An 18953-nucleotide genomic window follows, 5' to 3' on the forward strand; every position below is an offset into this window, starting at 1 on the left:
ACAATGGTAAAACCAATAGTCCAGTGTGCCAGCGAAAATGTCATATAGTCTTAAATGAGTATTTTGGGAGAAGAAGGAACATTGGGGTTTGGGCTAGGATTATGGAAGACCCTCTGAGCATCAGAATTTATAGACGTAAGCCAGATTAGGTTGCTTGTATTTGAATTCTGTGTTCACTGTGATCTTTCTGACTACTCCCACATCTGAACAAGGACACAAACCCATGATACTCAATGACAATAGCAGTGACTTTGATATGTAATCACCTATTGTTAGGAATTATTATATATCTCACTTATGTAAGTGTCATCTCTCCAGCAAAGCTTTTGGTATCAAAGGCCTAAGTCAAACCAAGGGTCTGGTATGTATTGAGTGACTTTTTCTTATACCATATTTTACAGGTTTCAAAGTTAATGATGTCAGTGAATCTTCACAAAAACCATGCAAAAGAACCCGGAGCTCTGAAAGTTTAAATAGGCAACTTGTCCAAAGTTACTGGGGTAGGCTTCAATAAATACTTATTGAATTGAATCTCCATATCATCTGTTAAGTACCATGATTTGTGATCACTGAGCTTGCAAATACATAATAAGAGTTATAGTACCTTGTATGGCACTTTCCCGTTTTATATAGTACTTTGCATTTTATAAAGTGCCTTCACCCACATAATTGTGTTTAATGATTGATACCTTAGAGAGTGGGAGAACATGCCAAGTGTAAGAAATGATGTTCCAGTATTATGTGGTAGGAAACATAAGGACAGCTGAGCAGGATTTAGATTAATTCATGGATGGCACAGTCATAACATTTGTTACTGTTGAGATAGATCCACAAAAGGAAATTATTTGAAAGGAAAGCTAAAGACAGGGCTTTGCTTATCTCCTTAAGCTATAATGTCCTTCTCTTTCTTCCTCCATCTCAGAACAGTTTACTCTTCCTTCAAAGCTCAGCTTAAAGACCATCTCCTCTATGAAACTACCACTGAGTTCTCTGAGTTTGCAATGAATCACTTCCCTCTGGATTCTCACAGCTCTTTAAATGTAGCTCTTGCATAGAATTTATTTCCTTCTGCTTAGTAAGTAACTGTTTATAAAGCTTCTTGAAAGCAGAATCTCCCGTTATCTACCATTTTGCCCACCACAGGGCTCTGGCAGTATTAAATGAACTGGAGGGAACCCACTATTTAAAATACTGAATACTCCCACAAAATATCCCAAAGGGTGGTCTCATGCCAGATTCTGCATGAGGTTACTTTGATATTGTAAATGATAGCAAGGACAGTGGAAAGAAGAATCGAAGAGGCAGAAAAGATTATTGAGAGACAATAAAAAAATTAAAAAGTAAAAGTGCACAGAGCAGAGATTTGGGAAAGCAGACTGTTAGAAGAAAGCTCATCCCACAGTTATATATTAAGTGTCCACTATACCTCCGGCACTAAACTAATTTCTGTGGATGAAAAAGAACAGGGCTCTGTCTCTGTTCTTCAAGGAGCTTCCAACCCAGTGTGGAAGGCAGTCAAATAACCCATAATTACAAAACTAAGTGCTAAATGTATTAAGGGTAACTACCTATTATAATGTGGCAGTTGCAAGTCTTAAAAATTCTTGTTTTTAAATTGCCTTAAAAATATGAGGAAATGGGCTGGCTGGGTGGCTCACTCAGTTAAACATCTGACTTTGGCTCAGGTCATGATTTCATGGTTCGTGAGTTTGAGCCCCGCATCAGGTGAGCTTAAGCCCCACTTTGGGCTCAAGCCATATATATGCATATGTATGTATATATACATATATATACACACATGGAAATGAAGTTGGGGCTAGACTTCTAGTCTTGTGATGACAAAATTATTTTACTGTAGGAGTTTCAATAATAAAGTTGCATGTTTCCTAGCTCAAAGAATATACTATGCTAAACTTATAACATCATTGAGCAAATCTAGCACTTGACAACATCCAGACTTTCTTCAAGAAGAATCAGTTTTACTTTCCTATCACCACCAGCATTATGATTATATACTCTCATAGGAACTTTAATTTCTTCCTTGAAACATTTGTCACTGTAGTAATTACTGGTATACTTGTGTCATGTGTTTCTCCCTGCTTTGATCATGATGAGCTCTACGAGGCTGGGAAATGTGTCTGTCTTGCTCATCCTTACAGCCCTAGCTCAGCACCATGCACCTACTACAGGCTCAATAAGTATTTGCTAAATTGGTTAAATTACTAATATTTGTTACTTTTGTCATTCAATAACATAAAAATAAAACTTCTCCATGGCTTGCAACAGCTTCTTCCCCACTGTGAGGTGCTAATTCCAAAATGCAGTGTGAGTCCAGAACAAGATCAAATTATAACTGAAATCCACATAGTGCACAAAACAGCAAACACAGTTGGGCAGCCTGTGCCCAACACAAAGAAGCCAACCAAGTCTTAGATGGGGGCTGAGATCCAACCTATTTTCTCTTTTCTAAGACATGGCGCAAGGATGCATTTCTTGGAAACAGAACCTCTTCCTGATTCACATAGTAGCCTTGATAATACAACTTGTTGGCTGCCCTAATTGAACACACTATCCAAATACCATGTGTACTGAAATATAGTGGGAGAAGGTGAGAATCATGGATCTAGGTTTCACTTAACAATGTTATTTTTAATAAAGGTGTAATTGACATACAACATCATATTAATTTCAGGTGTACAACATAATGGATCAATATTTATATAATACTGCAAAAGGATCACCACGATAAGTCTAGTTAACATCTGTCACCATACATAATTACAGAATTTTTTTTCTTGTGGTGAGAACTTTCAAGATATACTCTCTTAGCAACTTTCATATATGCAATACAATATTATTATAGTCACCACACTGCACATTAATTACATCCTCATGACTTGTTTATTTTATAACTGCAATAACCCCCTTTTGACCCCTTCAACCATTTCTCCCACCCCACACTCCCAGCCTCTGGTAACCACCAATCTGTTCTCTGTATTTATCAGCTTGGTTTTTTATTTTCTTTTTTTCTTTTTCTTTTAGATTCTACATGTAAGAGAGATCATATGGTATTTATCTTTCTCTGCTTAACTTATTTCATTAGTATAAGACCCCCAAGGTCCATCCATGTTGTCACAAATCACAAGATTTCATTCTTTTTTATGGCCGACCAATTTTCCATTATATATATATATATATATATATATATATATATATATATATATATAATTTTCTCTATCCAGTGTTAGACATTTAGTTTGCTTCCATATCTTGGCTACTGCAAATAATGTTGCAAGGAAGAATGTTTCATTTTGTTGATCAGGACTTAGTGCAGGTGGAAATCCATTGGATATTTTTGAGGAAGGAGATACTGTAGGTAATATGGCAGCCAAGAATATTGATTTGGGATCCAGCATTTCCATTTCTCATACTGAATTTCTCTCTTCTACTTCAAAGCATCCATGAGAGCCAACATATTGTGCCCATTCCAATATTTGATTAATAAAATAGCTTTTATTTAATTTATTTTCACATAGGTAATATTTGTTAACATTTTCTTTTTGTTTTTAGACAGAGTGGTTATGCTCTCATTAGACATGTCTAGTGCATTTGTTAAAACACTATCCATTATAATCTCAGTGCAAATGCCATTGCATCCATGAATGATTATTTTAATACTTTGTTATTTAGAACACCTTTCATTTATTTCAAAACCACAATTGTGAAATTGTTATTTTAAATACTTCATTTGGAGCCAGACCCTCATAAGCAGTTAGTTAATAGATGCCATTGGTAACATCAGGAAAGGCCAGACAGTTCACAGAAAGGGGAACTAAAGGGAAAGCCTTCAGAACATCCCTTCAAAGCAGAATATGAGAATCAAAATGCCTTTAATTTTTTATCAACAGAAATGATCACAATGATAAAAATAATATTTATTGGGCATCTCCTATGTGCCAGACACTGCTAAGCACATCATTATCTTACTGTCCCTCAGAACAAAAAAGTGAAATAACTTGATTAAGTTGGAACTTGAACCTGAAGACTGTTTGAATTCAGTAAAATAGCTTTAAAGGCATGTACTTTCCCAAGTTAGACAACTCCACTTCTAAAAATACCTGGTTCTAAATGCCCAAGACCCAGGGATCTCGGAAACTTCCCATCTAGAAGGGGCAATTGACCCTTTCTTAGGAGGCCATAAAGAAGTACAAAGCTACTCCTTTACTGTTACTACTCCTAAAACAATCCCAAGTTGCCCCAAACAAACAAGCAAGAGTATAAAATATGTACCAACAGTGTACCTGTACTGTCAGTCTAAATGGAAACTTCCTGGCTGTGGTTTTAATTGGAAATGGAACCCTTCCCTTGCTGCCCAAATTTATTACAGTTACACATCACACTCAGGTTTTCATCTAGGAGACAAGTCATTCTGGTGATGGATGAGGCAATATTTATATATCATCTTGCAAAGTAAGCAAGGAGACTTCCAGTTTAAAAGCACTATCGGCTATTGTTATACTCTAATAATGAAAACAATGATTTTGGAAAAAAGATTACTTATATATAAACAATTTTTTAAACTGCGAATTTTGTATTAGTCATACAGATCAGGGTATACCTATCAATTCAGGTGGCCAGATGCAAGATGTTACTCTTAAAATTCATTGCCCTCTGTGGAAAGATCTAGTCAAAGAAGGTTCTCATAGTTTAGCTCAATATTTATTCCTCCAAATTTCATGCTTCCTCCTGTTGATTCACCATTACGAATATTCATTAGCTTTGTTCATACAACTTCCAAGTGATTTACTATTAAATAATTAAAACAAAAATGAAAGATTAAGAGCCATGGTACATACAGTTTTATCAAAAATCCTGTTAATTATGGTTGCTATGATACATCATAAAATCCAACTATGAGTGCCCGGATAGCTAAAGCCATCAAATAGACAGGATTTTTAAAATATTCTCCATTTAATAACAAGAGGAAACATATAAGAAAACAACACAAAACAAGACTTAGAAGAAGCCTTATAATCTGCTGGTAGGAACGCGACACAGAGCAACTACATTTGATGAAAATGCCCACACTCTACAGACCACAGATTGGTTTCTGGGTGCACACCTTGAGGTAAACAAAACAAAATGCAACAACTCTTGATCATATGCACCAAGATCTAGGTACAACGGTGGTTCTTGTAGAGTGGATCGTAACTGCAAAAATCTAAAACTAAAACACACACACACACACACACACACACACACACACAAACTTGCTAAATTCTCACAATTGAACAATGTATTTATCCAGTGGAACATGTAGGTAGGTAGGTAGGTAGGTAGGTAGATAGATAGATAGATAGATATGGATATAGATATATATCCTTTTAATATGAAGGAACCATATCATATAGATCAAACAGATAGTTTACAAAAATAGTGTTGAATGAAAAATTTAAGCTACAGAATAGTTTTTTCAGGATGGTAACATTAAAAAACCCAAAGTCAAAACCATAAGCTGTTTATGAGCATATAAGCTTCACATAAAAAATATATATATTAACATTGACTGGAAGGAAATACACCAAATTTATGATACTGGTTCCCTCTGGAAAAGGAAGGCATGGAAGGGATCCGAGGATGGAGACAAGATGGTTTCAACTCAGTCAGTAATATTTATTTTTTAAAATCCTAAGAAAAACAATGTAACGTCATCATTGTTAATTTTAAGTGGTGGTTGTACATACATCTGTTATATTAAGTACCTTTAATTTATAAAAAACTAAAAAAGGAAAATATTTATGATACCTTCAAGATTAAGGACCTCCAACATAGCCTAAATACTTTAAAGAACACGTATATATTAGAGTTTAGTATGAATGCCATCATCATATTAACATATCTCTGTTTTAGCAGCTCATTTATTCATTCAACAAATATTTATCGAGCCCACCATGGACATAAGACAATGTTCCTGCCCTCTGGAGTTTATATTGTGGAGGAGAAAAGAGACAGAAGCAGTATATAACATAATAAATATCCAGTCATTAGAATGAATGTTCAATCAGATGGTACCCAGTAAGGTATAGCCACTAACGTCTTTTCTGATTGGTTTGTGTTGATTCTGTCCCAGTTGTTAAATAGTTTGAGTATCTCCCTTATAATAAATTCAATGAAGAAAAATTAAGCAGGCTCAAGGAATGGATAAAGGGTGTGAAAGAAATGCTATTTAGTTTTTAGTTTTTTAAATTTTATTTATTTTTGAGAAAGAGAGAGAGAGGGGAGGGGCAGAGAGAGAGAGGAGACAGCAAATCCCAAGCAGGCTCCCTGCTGTCAGTGCAGACGTCAATGGCGGAGCTCGAACTCACCAAACACAAGGTCATGACCTGAACTGAAATCAAGAGTCTGACACTTAACAACTGAGCCACCCAGGAGCCCCAAGAGATGCTATGTAAATAAGGTGGTCAGATAAGCTTCTTTGAGAAGGTATTCACGAAACAGAGTCTTGAATAAAAGGTGGGAGGGAGCTATGGGAAGATTTTGAGAATGTGGGTCCAAACAAGGAGGCAAAAATAAACTTAGTTTTATGCGCAACACCAAGAAGTTGCAGGCAGAGCGGTCTGAGCAAGGTGGGAGTGATCAGAATGGACTTTAGAGAGGTATTCAAAGACCAGACTATATAGTACCTTTCAGGCATTAGTAAGACTTCAAATATAGGGGTGCCTGGGTGGCTCAGTCAGTTAAGCATCAGACTTCAGCTCAGGTCATGATCTCATGGTTCATGGGTTCAAGTCCCACATCGGGCTCTGTGCTGACAGCTCAGAGCCTGGAGCCTGCTTTGGATTCTGTGTCTCCCTATCTCTCTCTCTCTGCCCCTCCCCAACTCGCTCTCTCTCTTTCTCTCTCTCTCTCAAAAATAAATAAACATTAAAAAAATATTTTAAAAAATGAAGAGCTTGGATGTAATTCTCAGTGGGACATAACAATTAAGGAGGAACTTGAACAAGGACCTGACTGATTCAGATTCTTAAAATTTTATCTCTATGTATATTATATAATTACATATCTAACTATATAATATTCATGCTATACATCTATATGTATAATTTTTATATATTATAATATTTATATTGTGCTCTATATTATAATACTATAAAACCTATGTGAATTTGGTAACAGGGCAAGAGTTAGGGAATACTGCAGAAGTCTAGCCTAGGTATAAAGCTGTTTGGGACCCGGTTGTTAGCAGTAGAGAGGGTGAAAAGCAACTGATTTGGGATATATTTGGAAGTTTAGCTAACAGGACTTGTTGATATCTGTTGTGAAGGACATAAAGGAGTTAAGGAGGATTCCTAGATTTTTCATCTTGAGCAACTAGATAAATATAAGCTGCTGTTTATAGATATGGGAAAGACTACAGGCAAAATCCATTTGGGGAGAAGAAATCAAGAGTTCTATAATAAATGTGTTAAGTTTAAAATGCCTACTAGACATCCGAGTGGAGACAGCATGGAGGGGGTTGGCTATATAACAGTTGTTATTGATAGTGTTAAAAAAAAAAATCAAAAGCATCATGCTAACTACTTTTCTCAAAACCTCCCCCACAAGAATATGATTTTGTTAACTAGCCAACAGTTGCTGACTTATTATTCTGGTTTTAGATGGTGAACACAATATGTACTCTGCTCTGTATGATTTCTAACAGCTTATTTCCATTTATATGAACACGTTAATGGAAAAGAAAGCAGGAATGGAAACAAACACTGTTGATTGGTTCTCTTATCCCTGAATGAAGACACTCATCACATAATGTGTATTTCCAACATTCCACACACTGTTTACAGAATCCAATTTTCTGAGGTTATTTCAGATAAAAGGCATTTTAAATAACAAAATCATAGTATTGTGTTCATAGTCCAAATCATAAATGTAATTTTAAAAAAGGTTTTTGTGATGGTTTTATCCCACATACTACAAACAAAATTAGGGAGGAATTTATAGTATGGTTTATGAGTAGGGAATGCATGTCATACTGTCTGGGTTTATATCCTGTTCCGACTACTTGGTTGGAAAAGTTATTTAACCTCATGCCTCAATTACTCCACCTGTTAAATAAGGATAATGATGGGATTGAAGATTATATGAACCAACAAAGGCTGATGTTTAGTCAGTACAGTGCATGGTACCATGTAAGCTCTTGATAAATATCAACTACAAACATTATTTGTAAAAACATAGCACACGTTCAGTTCAACAAGCATGCATTAAGTACTATTATCTGCTTCACACTGTGCTAGGCACTATTTAAAGCACTGTCTCCAGTGATGGCTAAATAGAACGCTATTCTGAGTCAGACAGTAGACACATTGATGAGAATGCTCCCTAACACCACGTATGTTATTAGTCTTCTAATCTTTGAAATCAAAATCCTTATGGAGTGGTCCAGGCATCACAGCCAACCTCAGATTGCCCACCAGCTCACTCTCTTTATCATGCATATATCCTCTTCTTGCAACTTGAGTTGACCATTTATGTTGAATTCTCCTTTCCCTTGAGGGAGAGTTGCTTGGAAGTGTATTTGATTTCTTCCTTTCATCATTTCCAAGAAGGAAAGAGAGCAACAGGAAAGAAACAAAAAGTTACATGGAATGGTGAAAAACCATTATTCAGACAAGACCTGATTATAATGTAAGCTGCTAGACTTCTCAATGGACATCAACCCTCTGGAACAAAAAGAGCTATTTCTTTGTACCGAAGCAATATCCAGTTCAATTCTTCATTTAATATTTTAGAAGTCAGTTTCAAAGTAGGTCAAAGAATGAAAACCAATTCTGGCTCTTTCTTGGCTCACATCTTTAATTTTCATGGAACTGATACTATGTGAATCTATCTATTCCCAGAAAGATGGGAAGAAACTTACAACCTGCCAATCTCAGTAAGTTCTTTTCCAATATTATGCGTGTGAAACAACTTTCAGCACTTTCCCCTTTTGTAAGAAAAGAAATTCTGAAATCTAAAAATGGCACATGAAAAACCAGTCTGCCCATTGGTCTGGTGAAATAAAACTAAAGCAGATTTCACACCAGCCACTTTATACAATTAATATGCTTCAGTATGCAACTGTTTCCAAAGGATGATACTAAATGAAAAGGGGTGCTTTACTTAGGGTAAATAACAACTTCTCCAAGCTCTTACATTAGGAACAAAAGATATGAGGGGGCACACAAATAAATTTTTCTCAGCTTTGAGATGATGACACCCTGCCACCAAAATCTCCTGCAAGAATATATAAAATTTCCACAAGATGAAGGGTGTGCAAAAGACCCTGAAACAAGACCTGTTCTTCTGGAAGAAAGGATACTCGCAATTTTAACTTAATCAACTGACAAAAAAATGGTATCTGTTTAAAAGGCCCAAATATACATATTTTTAATTGCTGGCTTCAACAGAAAAAATAGGAGGAAAAAGGCAATAAGTGCAAAAACTACTACAATTAGGAATAAGAAATTTTAAATGGCCTAGAAACATTAAAAATCAATCTAAACATTAAAAAAAAATTTTTGAGAGAGAGAGAGAGAGACAGAGCATGAGCGGGGGAGGAGCAGAGAGAAAGGGAAACGCAGAATCCAAAGCAGGCTCCAGGCTCTGAGCTGTCAGCACAGAGCCCGACACGGGGCTCGAACTCACGAACTGCAAGATCATGATCTGAGCTGAAGTCAGAGGTCCAACCTACTCAGCTACCCAGGTGCCCCTGGCCAAGAAACATTAAAAATCAGTCTAATCAAGAAGCAAAAAATACATCCTTAAAAAATTAAATGTAATCTCACCTTCCAATATTTCCATTTATCAGTACAAAATCACAGAAGTTATTACCTCGGCAGAAAAGATGGTGGCAATAAGGATAATCTTATCATTATTCTTTTTGGTAAAGTACATATTTTCACTTATCTGCTAAGGCCCTACATTAGAAGAATATTTAAGAATTTCCAGTTGAGAAACTCACGCCTAGCACATTTTTTGTAAAATGCTTAAAAGCAAAGTGTGAACTAATCATCTTTCTGGAGGACAATTTGACTCCAGTCAAGAGCCTTAAAATGTAAAAATCAAACAAACTAAATGTCTAGAAATAGAAGATTGATTAAAGAAAAATCCATATGGTAGAATACTACATAGCAGTAAATCTCAAACACATAATGTTGAATTTAAAAAAGGAAGTTATACAATGATGCGCACAGAATTTTCCCATTTATTCAGAGTTTCAAGAACAATCCTACCTATAATCTGTGGATCACAATCAAAATATGATTTTCAATTATTTGCTAAAGGTGAAGAAGAACTATAAGGGGAGAAAAAATTACCAGAGGGCATAGCACCCAGGAAGGGTAAGTACTTTCTTTGTGAAGCTTTTGTTTTGGTGGTGTATATGGAAAGCATGTGTTTAATGAGTTGTAATATAAAATGTATTTCTCATTGAGGATCAATTTAAAGCAAGTTTTAAAGCCACAAGTACTGTTTATATGGTGTAATTTGCCCATTTTTAGCTTGTTGCTCCCAAAGAGGTCCCCTGACTTTGCTCTCTACTGTGTGGCAGAAGCTGTCTTCCTCCTATCTCTAGAAGCTCTCTCAAGTCCACGTAAAGGAGAGCAAGGCCCAGAGAGGGGCCTGCCTAAGTCACACATGCTGATTTCAGTCCCCCTGACTGACAAACAGAATGTCTATTTCATTCCACTCTAGGGAATGCAAAAACATAGCCCTACTCTATAGCCTCAGCCAAATACAATATAAGGAGCTCAACAATCAAAACACATGTGTGGGTGCCTAGATGGCTCAGTCGGTTAAGCTTCTGACTTCAGCTCAGGTCATGATCTCATGGTTCATGGGTTAGAGCCCTGCATCAGGCTCTGTGCTGACAGCTCAGAGCCTGGAGTCTGCTTCAGATTCTGTGTCTCCCTCTCTCTCTGCTCCTCCCCTGCTCATACTCTCTCTCTCTGTCTCAAAAATAAATAGACATTAAAAAAAAATTTTAGGGGTGCCTGGGTGGCTCAGTCGGTTGAGCGTCCAACTTCAGCTCAGGTCATGATCACGTGGTCTATGAGTTCGAGCCCTGTGTCGGGCTCTATGCTGACAGCTCAGAACCTGGAGCCTGCTTTGGATTCTGTGTCTCCCTCTCTCTCTGTCCCTCCCCCGCTCATGCTCTGTCTCTCTCTCTCTGTCAAAAATAAATAAACATTAAAAAAATTTTTAACATGTGCATTTAATATGGGAAGTTTTGAATGTGGGAGAAGAAGGATATGTTCAATAAAAAAGACTACATTGATATATGTTCACCACTGCATGTAACCGATAATATATAACCAATAGAAAAGAACATTAAGCTGTCAAGGTGAGAGGGTAATTAAATAAAATATTGTATATCCACATAATCAGATCTTTATAGCTATCAAAACCATATTTCCTAAGAATATATAATGATACAAGTAAATGCTATAAGTGTAGCAGTAAATGGGAAAAAAAGATGAAAAAAATGTATGTGATACGATTCCAATTTTGTAAAACAAAATATATATTTAGAGAGAGAGAGACTCATAAGAAATATGACAAAATCACTTCAATGTTGCATGTGAAGCTCTTCTAATTTTTTTTTCCAAATTTTCTATTTGGAAAAATACATTTCAAAGATTCAATGAGAAATGGAATTTAAAAATCCCTTATATACACTTTCAGTGTTGGAACTGTGAGTAGATTTTGCCTCTCTCACCTCTCTTGAGAACATCATCATAAGCTGCCCAAGTACAGCAGCCAAACTTTTCCAGTTGTTTCTTAATTTACAGAGGAAACAGATTCATGATAAAAGTTCCCAAGAAACAGAAAACATTCTAGAAAATCAAATACTACATTGAAACAACTGATCAATTAATCAATTAAAAGCATGCTATTATTTATTTGTTCCCTAGGAATATGTTAAATGCTATGAAGTAGGAAAGCAATATAATGCACAGTCTCTGTTGAGTCCTGGTAGGCTTTCTTACATATCATCTCATTTAAAGAGTAGTGATCCAGATAAAGAATCAGGATACAATAAACACACAAAACAAATGTGCATGTGGGTGTATTAATCAGTAAGATGTAATAAGTCCTAAATGGTACCACATAGTGCAGTACACAGGCAGGGCTAACATACATACTCAGTCAACAAAATGATATGTGCTGAAATTGGCAGGAAGTACATATAAAGAAACACACAGACCTTGAAGGATGGGTGGAATCAACAGAAGTGCAGAGAAGCACAGACGATTCCAAGCAAGAGGAATGTCCTCTGCTTGTCCTCGCAGAGAAAACACATGAGATGAGGGACTTCCTGTGTGATGACACTAGTTTTCAACATCAGATGATCAAGATGCCAGCCTAGGACCCGTGTACAGTCCCAAAGCTTGGAGAGCAAGCCTACCTCACCAAAGTCTGGAGAATATGCCTGAGAGACCCTAAAACAATCTGGAAGGGCTATGGTATTTTTAGGATATTGCTTTTCACACTTTTCAGTGATATTCCCCTCCACAGAGAGCAGATAAGATTACTCCTTGGGGGACTGAGGAGTGTTTCATCTTTAAAAACCTTGCATTTGTGCATCCAGTTAAATGCTTCTCCTAATCTTTGTGTAAAATTGGAGCTCCAGGTAGATGAGCCATGCTTATCTTAGCACACTCCAGCATCAACTAAGTTAAAAAAAATACATACATACATATATATTATGTATGTATGTTACATATATATACACACATGTGTATATGCATATTTATATATATGGCATATATATAGGTCTAACTCAACACGTTTTATGATTTTTCCCTCCTATTCCATCCTGCCAGACATAAGGAGCCATTCTACCATTAACCAGGCCACTAGGCTGTCATTTAAACACTGTGCTTGCATCTGACCCACACAGCCTTTTTCTATCTTTTTCAGACATTGTTGAGCATCAGGCACTTGGCTACCAGATAGTATTCTCCAAGTGGCCCTTTGATATGCAGCAAAATAATGTTTCACCTTTAAATTCTGAATGCTGGCTTTGCTGCTCTACTCCCCCAGCCTCTGAGTACACACTACTTTTTTATTCATTTTTCTTAGGACTCCTTGATTTCCTTTGGAGGCAGGGAACACATGTTATTTGACTTTGATTCACACCACCACCTCTCAGTTTTGCATGTGCTGTATGACTCTGCTCACTTCACTCTGCATTCAGTAGTCTGGAATACTACTTGTGAAGCGTCAGCCCAACACAGACAGAGGCACTTGCAAACACAGAGAACACTATCTGAGAACATTCAGTGACATGACGTGGTTTTAAGTTTTGTTAGCCCCACCATAATCTTTACCAACTCCCTCCCAAGCTCCCTCCCCATAATATTCTGTTCATGCCATGCCACTGAACTTCAATCCAAATGCAGTAGCCCCCTCCCAATCAGATCATTAGCCATAAGTCCCCTGAAGGTGCCGTACACAAGGTCCTAGTGGGAATGGGAAAAAAGGTTGAATACAACCAGATTTAAAACCCAGCTACAGTACTTTAGACTTGATGCAACAGACAATAAGGAGCTATGGTAGGCTCCTCAACAAGGAAATACTTGATACAGTGATAGATCAAAAAGATTGATCTCCATGAAACTGAATTCATTGCAAACGTGAATTAAACTTTTCTAAGAAATGAGTCTAAATAATGAACTAAATAATAATGAAGTGTTAGTAATGAAGGAACTGATGGTTTTTATTTTTTAAATTCCATTCTGGGATAATTAAGGGATAAATCAGTTCAAATGAAAGATGTCACTGTTATTAAAACTTCATTCATTTATTGAATTACATTTCATGTGAACAGAGTTATTTTAAGATTATTCGATTATCATATAAGTCAATGTCATTTCCAGTTTTCGGAAAATTGATATTAATGCCTTGTCACTGAAAATGTAACTCAGTTTATCAAACTAATTTCTCAGAGGCCACCTGATAGCCACCAGATGGCAACCTGCACTGATGTCAAATTCGAAATTTAAGTTCTGGATTGCCCTGCAACTATGCATTACCCCTCACCATCCCGCTGGGTTCCGTTAAAATCATAAAACCCAAAGGCTTTCCACTACTTTCCTAAATTCCATTTGAACAAAATGAAATATGTTCTATCCACAATGCTTACGATAATTAAGGTATTTTTTTTTCTTAATAGGAGTCTATCTGGAAATAGCACAATATGGAACGATCATTAATAGGTCTGTTATGGTACTTGAGTAAACGCCTATCAAGAGCAGGGGCACACATTAGTAAATTTCCTAAAGAAAATCCATTTTCATTTCAAATTCTGACATTTTATTTAGAAAAATTACATCCTTTCTTTTAATTATTTCAGTAAACATAATGAGGGTATTGCTAACTACACCTCAGAGTACTTTATTTTCTCCATTTTTTTTAGTAATATGAGTCTACTTGTAATTAAAGGCGCACTGCATTCATGATGCCGAGGGTCTCCAAGGGAAACACTTAATGTCCACCTCATAATATTATGCCACAATTACATGCACAGAAGACTTTTTAATAATCTTTGTTTCCTAATTTAGTTTTGATTGGCTCTGAAATCCACAGCAGCTCTCAAGGGCTCCCATTTCCACAGTCATCAGCACTGCTGCACCATCAATTGTACAAACGCACATGACTTCTTCCGTCTGTGGGCTTCCTTTCAAAGCTTCTGTTTAACTTATCCAGAAAATTAGCTGCAGGCTGGAGATAATTGCAGATAATTTTGCCATTTTTAAGCCAGTGGGGTGTTGCGTGCAGATATGACAGCTAAGTTTGTCTAAACACAAAGAACAAGTCATAGCTTTGTGTTGTCACTTCAGCTTTACACACGGGTTCAGATCATCCTATTTGCTCTTTATGCAAATTGAAACAAATTGTCGTCACTGGATGATCCGTGTTTTCTGACAAAGCTGTGCTATGTGAAGCTTTTATGTGGCTGGAAGAAGGACATGATCTATACTAACATATTACCCCAGCCTAAAAAACAAAAAGCCTAATCTATGCTTCTATGCTTCAGATTCTTCCTCCTTAGCAGAGATATTTCTTGGGCCACCAACAACTTAAAAAGAATACATTAAATTAAAAAGAAGATGTATGATCTCAACATATACAATTCATATATATTAGTCTCAATATACACAATTCATATAGATGTGTGTATATGTGTATATGTTTCCCCTATTTTACTGTCATGAATAGGAACGGCAGAGTTCTCCCATAAAATTTATGTTCACAAATACTGGTAGTACTAATATACAGCAATTTAAAACCACTATATATTAAAGAGTTATTAAACAGGTCATCTGGGTTACCAAGCTGAGATCTATTGTCAAACAGAATCACGTGGCCCTTTTTTCCCTAAAATTTCACCATAAACTATATGCTGCATTCCTGGATAGTCACAGCCACATAATGATGGAGCAAGTGCAGAAAGCGGCAACACTGACTCTTAACACATTGCCAATGAACTTCAACTTTATACAAATCAGCCAGGGGAATTTCAGGGTATTTCTCTCATCAAATGTGCCCTTAGTGTTCAGAATTGTTATACTCACAGCTAATAAGGGTGTCAGTAACTGAGCAGGTGATTTCTGAAACCATTTTGCAGCAAACATTTACATATAAGGGCTAAGTAGTGATTGTGCTTATGTGGCAGCAACGCTGATGTAATGGGCCATAACGACTCTGGGGGAGCAGGAAGGGATGGATGTGTGTGTCAAGGAGGAAAGTGTGAAAATCATAACACAAATGACTTTATGGATTCCCATTAGACCTTGGGCTAGGGAGCACCTAAACAGGTCTGATATGACAGCATCCTGAGACAGCTTTACAGCCTGGTGTCAGGAACCCTTACACTAAAGAGTTTTATGGAAAATCCAAAACTACAGAGAGGAAGTGTTGCCCTATTAGGCCATTATCATTGACTTGGCATATAATATGCATACAAATAGCCCCAAAGTATGTGCTTAAAGGATAGATTATTAAATCTGTTCTGCCAATCATATGCATATTAAGGAGTCCAAATTAGGCACTGATAGGTAACATCGCACAAATCGTACACTCTCCCTTGAAAAACGTTTCTGCTCCGTGACAAGTTTACATGCACCAAGGCTTCCAAATATCTGCCTCATACTCAGATGTAGCCTTTGAAAAGGCGGTCTTGTAGATCTTGGGGTAAACATACAAAGTATACATATTATTGCACTTGAGAAAGTTGAGGGATATCACTTTAATTCTTTTTTCTCTCTTGGTCTCTAACATCACATAGCTAGGGAACTGGTAGGGAACTGACTTGCTTAAAGACCTTACACCATGTGCTGTGAAAGGCATGAGAAGCATGAGAAGTTCTGTAATGTGCCCTTTCCCACTCATGATCGGAAAGAGAGGCACACTAAAGACACCCAGTCAATAAACCCTTCCCCAAAAGGACAGGAACAGTGCCGAACTTGCCTTTTCTTGCCAGGGGCTGAGATCAGGAAAGCTGCATATTTAAATTACAGGTTGAACACACTATACAGGACCCATGCAAGAGGAAACGGCACGCTGCAGAAAGATGTCTGCTCTTTTACTTCAATCTGTAAATTATTAAACAATTCCAGAAGAGGCATATTGCTACAAGTGTCATGCAAACCAATATATAGAGCTAGAGTGTTCTTCATAATATGAAGAGTTGGCCCAGAACTCATTCTCTGCTGTGAGGAGTGCACAACTTATCACCTGCACAGCAATTTCACTCCAAATTTGCAATGAGATCTTAAATTTGACCTTTTATGAGAGATTATCAAAGACCTTACGCAAAGCCAACAAAACGTCCCTGCTCTTTTACAGATTTATTATAGTTTTGCTAATGTGTTTGAATGAAGTACTCTTCTAGAAGTCTCTGGTTTCTAAAATGTACGTTTTTTGGTTTTTTGGTTTGTTTTTTGTTTTTTTTTTTTTTGCAAAGCACATACCTGTTTCCCAGAGAGACGGGTCCTCTCTTTGAAATATTTAGTCTTTCAGGGCACTTTAGTCATTGTGACACCTAATAGCCAAGATCTTTTTCTCACCCTCCACAAAATCAGGTTTAGACTATAATTCAAACCAGTCCCCAAAGGCACTTCTGAAAAATGGCAAGCCGTTAGCTTTTAGGTAAAAACACTCTTTATTGCTCAAAATTGTTTCCTGTTACAAAACCTTTTCCACAGTGCTAGGTCTAAGATGATCTTATGCTAATTTAACTCACTGGGGACTGTGAACAGATGCTACTTTGATTAATAGTTTCACTATCCTGAAAATGCCAGGCCAGGTTCAAGATAATAAAGTCAGATAAGAATACTATTAAAATCTGCCATATGATTATATCTGTTACGTGGGGGAAAATGGGATCACAATTCCTCTACCAAATAAAGACCGCCTGTGATAAAAAAAAAAAAAAATGACATAAACCAAATGAACACACTATCTGGACTCTCTAGCACCTTCATTTACATCAGCTTAATCACCAAACTCATGACTAGTACCTTTAGGTAAACTTTCAACCAGGTCCTTAGTGAAAATCCCATGTGTCACTCCAAAGTTCTCCTTGCACATAACATTTAACTTTTCACCCCGGAAAAGACTGATGTACACCACGAAAACAATGAATTCTTTAACTTGGCCTCTCAAAAGGATAGTATCTGAATTTGTATGCCGAGGTCATTACTTTTCAGCAAATATGCTTTCAACATTCCAACACTCTTATTTAAAATACTCATAGAAAACCAGGACCCTTGAAAATAAGGACCCCACATGAGTTGACAAAGAAGACTTTTCTGGAGGCATTACCTCCTCTCTTCTTTACTTCTCTTCTCACTGACCTCCTAACCAAGGACTTCCACATCACATCAGTTTCCTGATGAGGAAAACCATGAACTCTAACCTAGCCTTGAACAATGAACCTCAAGGGTGGCCCTATACAGGCATGTGAAGAGAACTTTGTTTTTCTAAAGTTGGTTTACCAATGGATTTTATCCTTTACTATAAGACATTTGGCCTAATCATATTCCCAGACTCCAATCTGAAACTGAACCCAGCCGAACTCTTTCTTTTCTCAGTTATATACAGTATGCCTGTTTCAGTGGAAGCTTGGGTTTGTAAGGAAGGCAGAAGGCACGTTCCAGTGCATGAATCACCCTGCAAATCATAATCCCAGGTCCTGCAAACCTCCACCGAGAAGAAGGCTAGCCTATTAGCACCAATCTGCCACCAGCAGATTCAGCTCATTGCTTGAGTTTTCACACTCACCACATCTGTACACGTAAACGACATGCCTCCACTTAATATGAAACATTCTATTCAAAAGGGTTGCCTCACCATTGCACAGAATGTCTCAGGAGGGTCTCCACAGGTAATGTCCGGAGGATCCAGTTTTACTTTCAGATATTTGGTCATGTCCGTGGATTCCGGCTGACAGGCCATGTAATCCCAAACTTTCCCTTCTTCTGTGTAAATCTGAGTCTTACACACATCGTAATGTCCCCATACCAAAGGGTAGGGCTGCATCACTGAGGACACTGTAACCCAAAGGGCATGAATTGACAGGAATCTTGACAAATACATCTCTAAATTCTTGGCAATCTTTGTGGTAATAAAGCAGGGTTTGCTTATTTGTGATCTATGTCCCTTTTACATATACATATATGTGTATATGTAGGTAAGTCTATATATTAAAAAAAAAAAAAGAGGATGAAATCTCAATGTAGATTCCAAATCTAAAAGTCAAGGGTTGATATTGTGCGTGTTCAGGTATATCGAGGATTTGGGTGGAAGTCTAACATACTTGTGCGGTAGGCATCACCAACAACGTGCAGCTTTTTCGTTGTCCTAGAACGTATCTATTACACTCAGGTCTAGTTTGGTTTTTGTAAAAG

At 37.0% G+C, this 18953-nt stretch overlaps 1 protein-coding gene across 6 annotated transcripts in view; it reads right to left on the minus strand.

Moving 5' to 3' along the window:
• Nucleotides 1–18642, minus strand: part of NTNG1 (netrin G1) — a 331599-nt gene extending 312957 nt beyond the window's left edge. For all 6 annotated transcript variants that reach the window (XM_047085221.1, XM_047085218.1, XM_047085216.1 and 3 more), the window contains exon 1: nt 18397–18642. In XM_047085221.1, coding sequence (XP_046941177.1) covers nt 18397–18642 — 246 coding nt within the window. The remainder of the gene's footprint in view (nt 1–18396) is intronic.
• Nucleotides 18643–18953: the final 311 nt, after the last annotated feature.

Source organism: Lynx rufus, unplaced genomic scaffold (assembly GCF_022079265.1).
Source record: "Lynx rufus isolate CCGP_SWC_20201006 ecotype Redwood Valley unplaced genomic scaffold, mLynRuf1.p SCAF_2, whole genome shotgun sequence".
Taxonomy (NCBI): domain Eukaryota; kingdom Metazoa; phylum Chordata; class Mammalia; order Carnivora; family Felidae; genus Lynx; species Lynx rufus.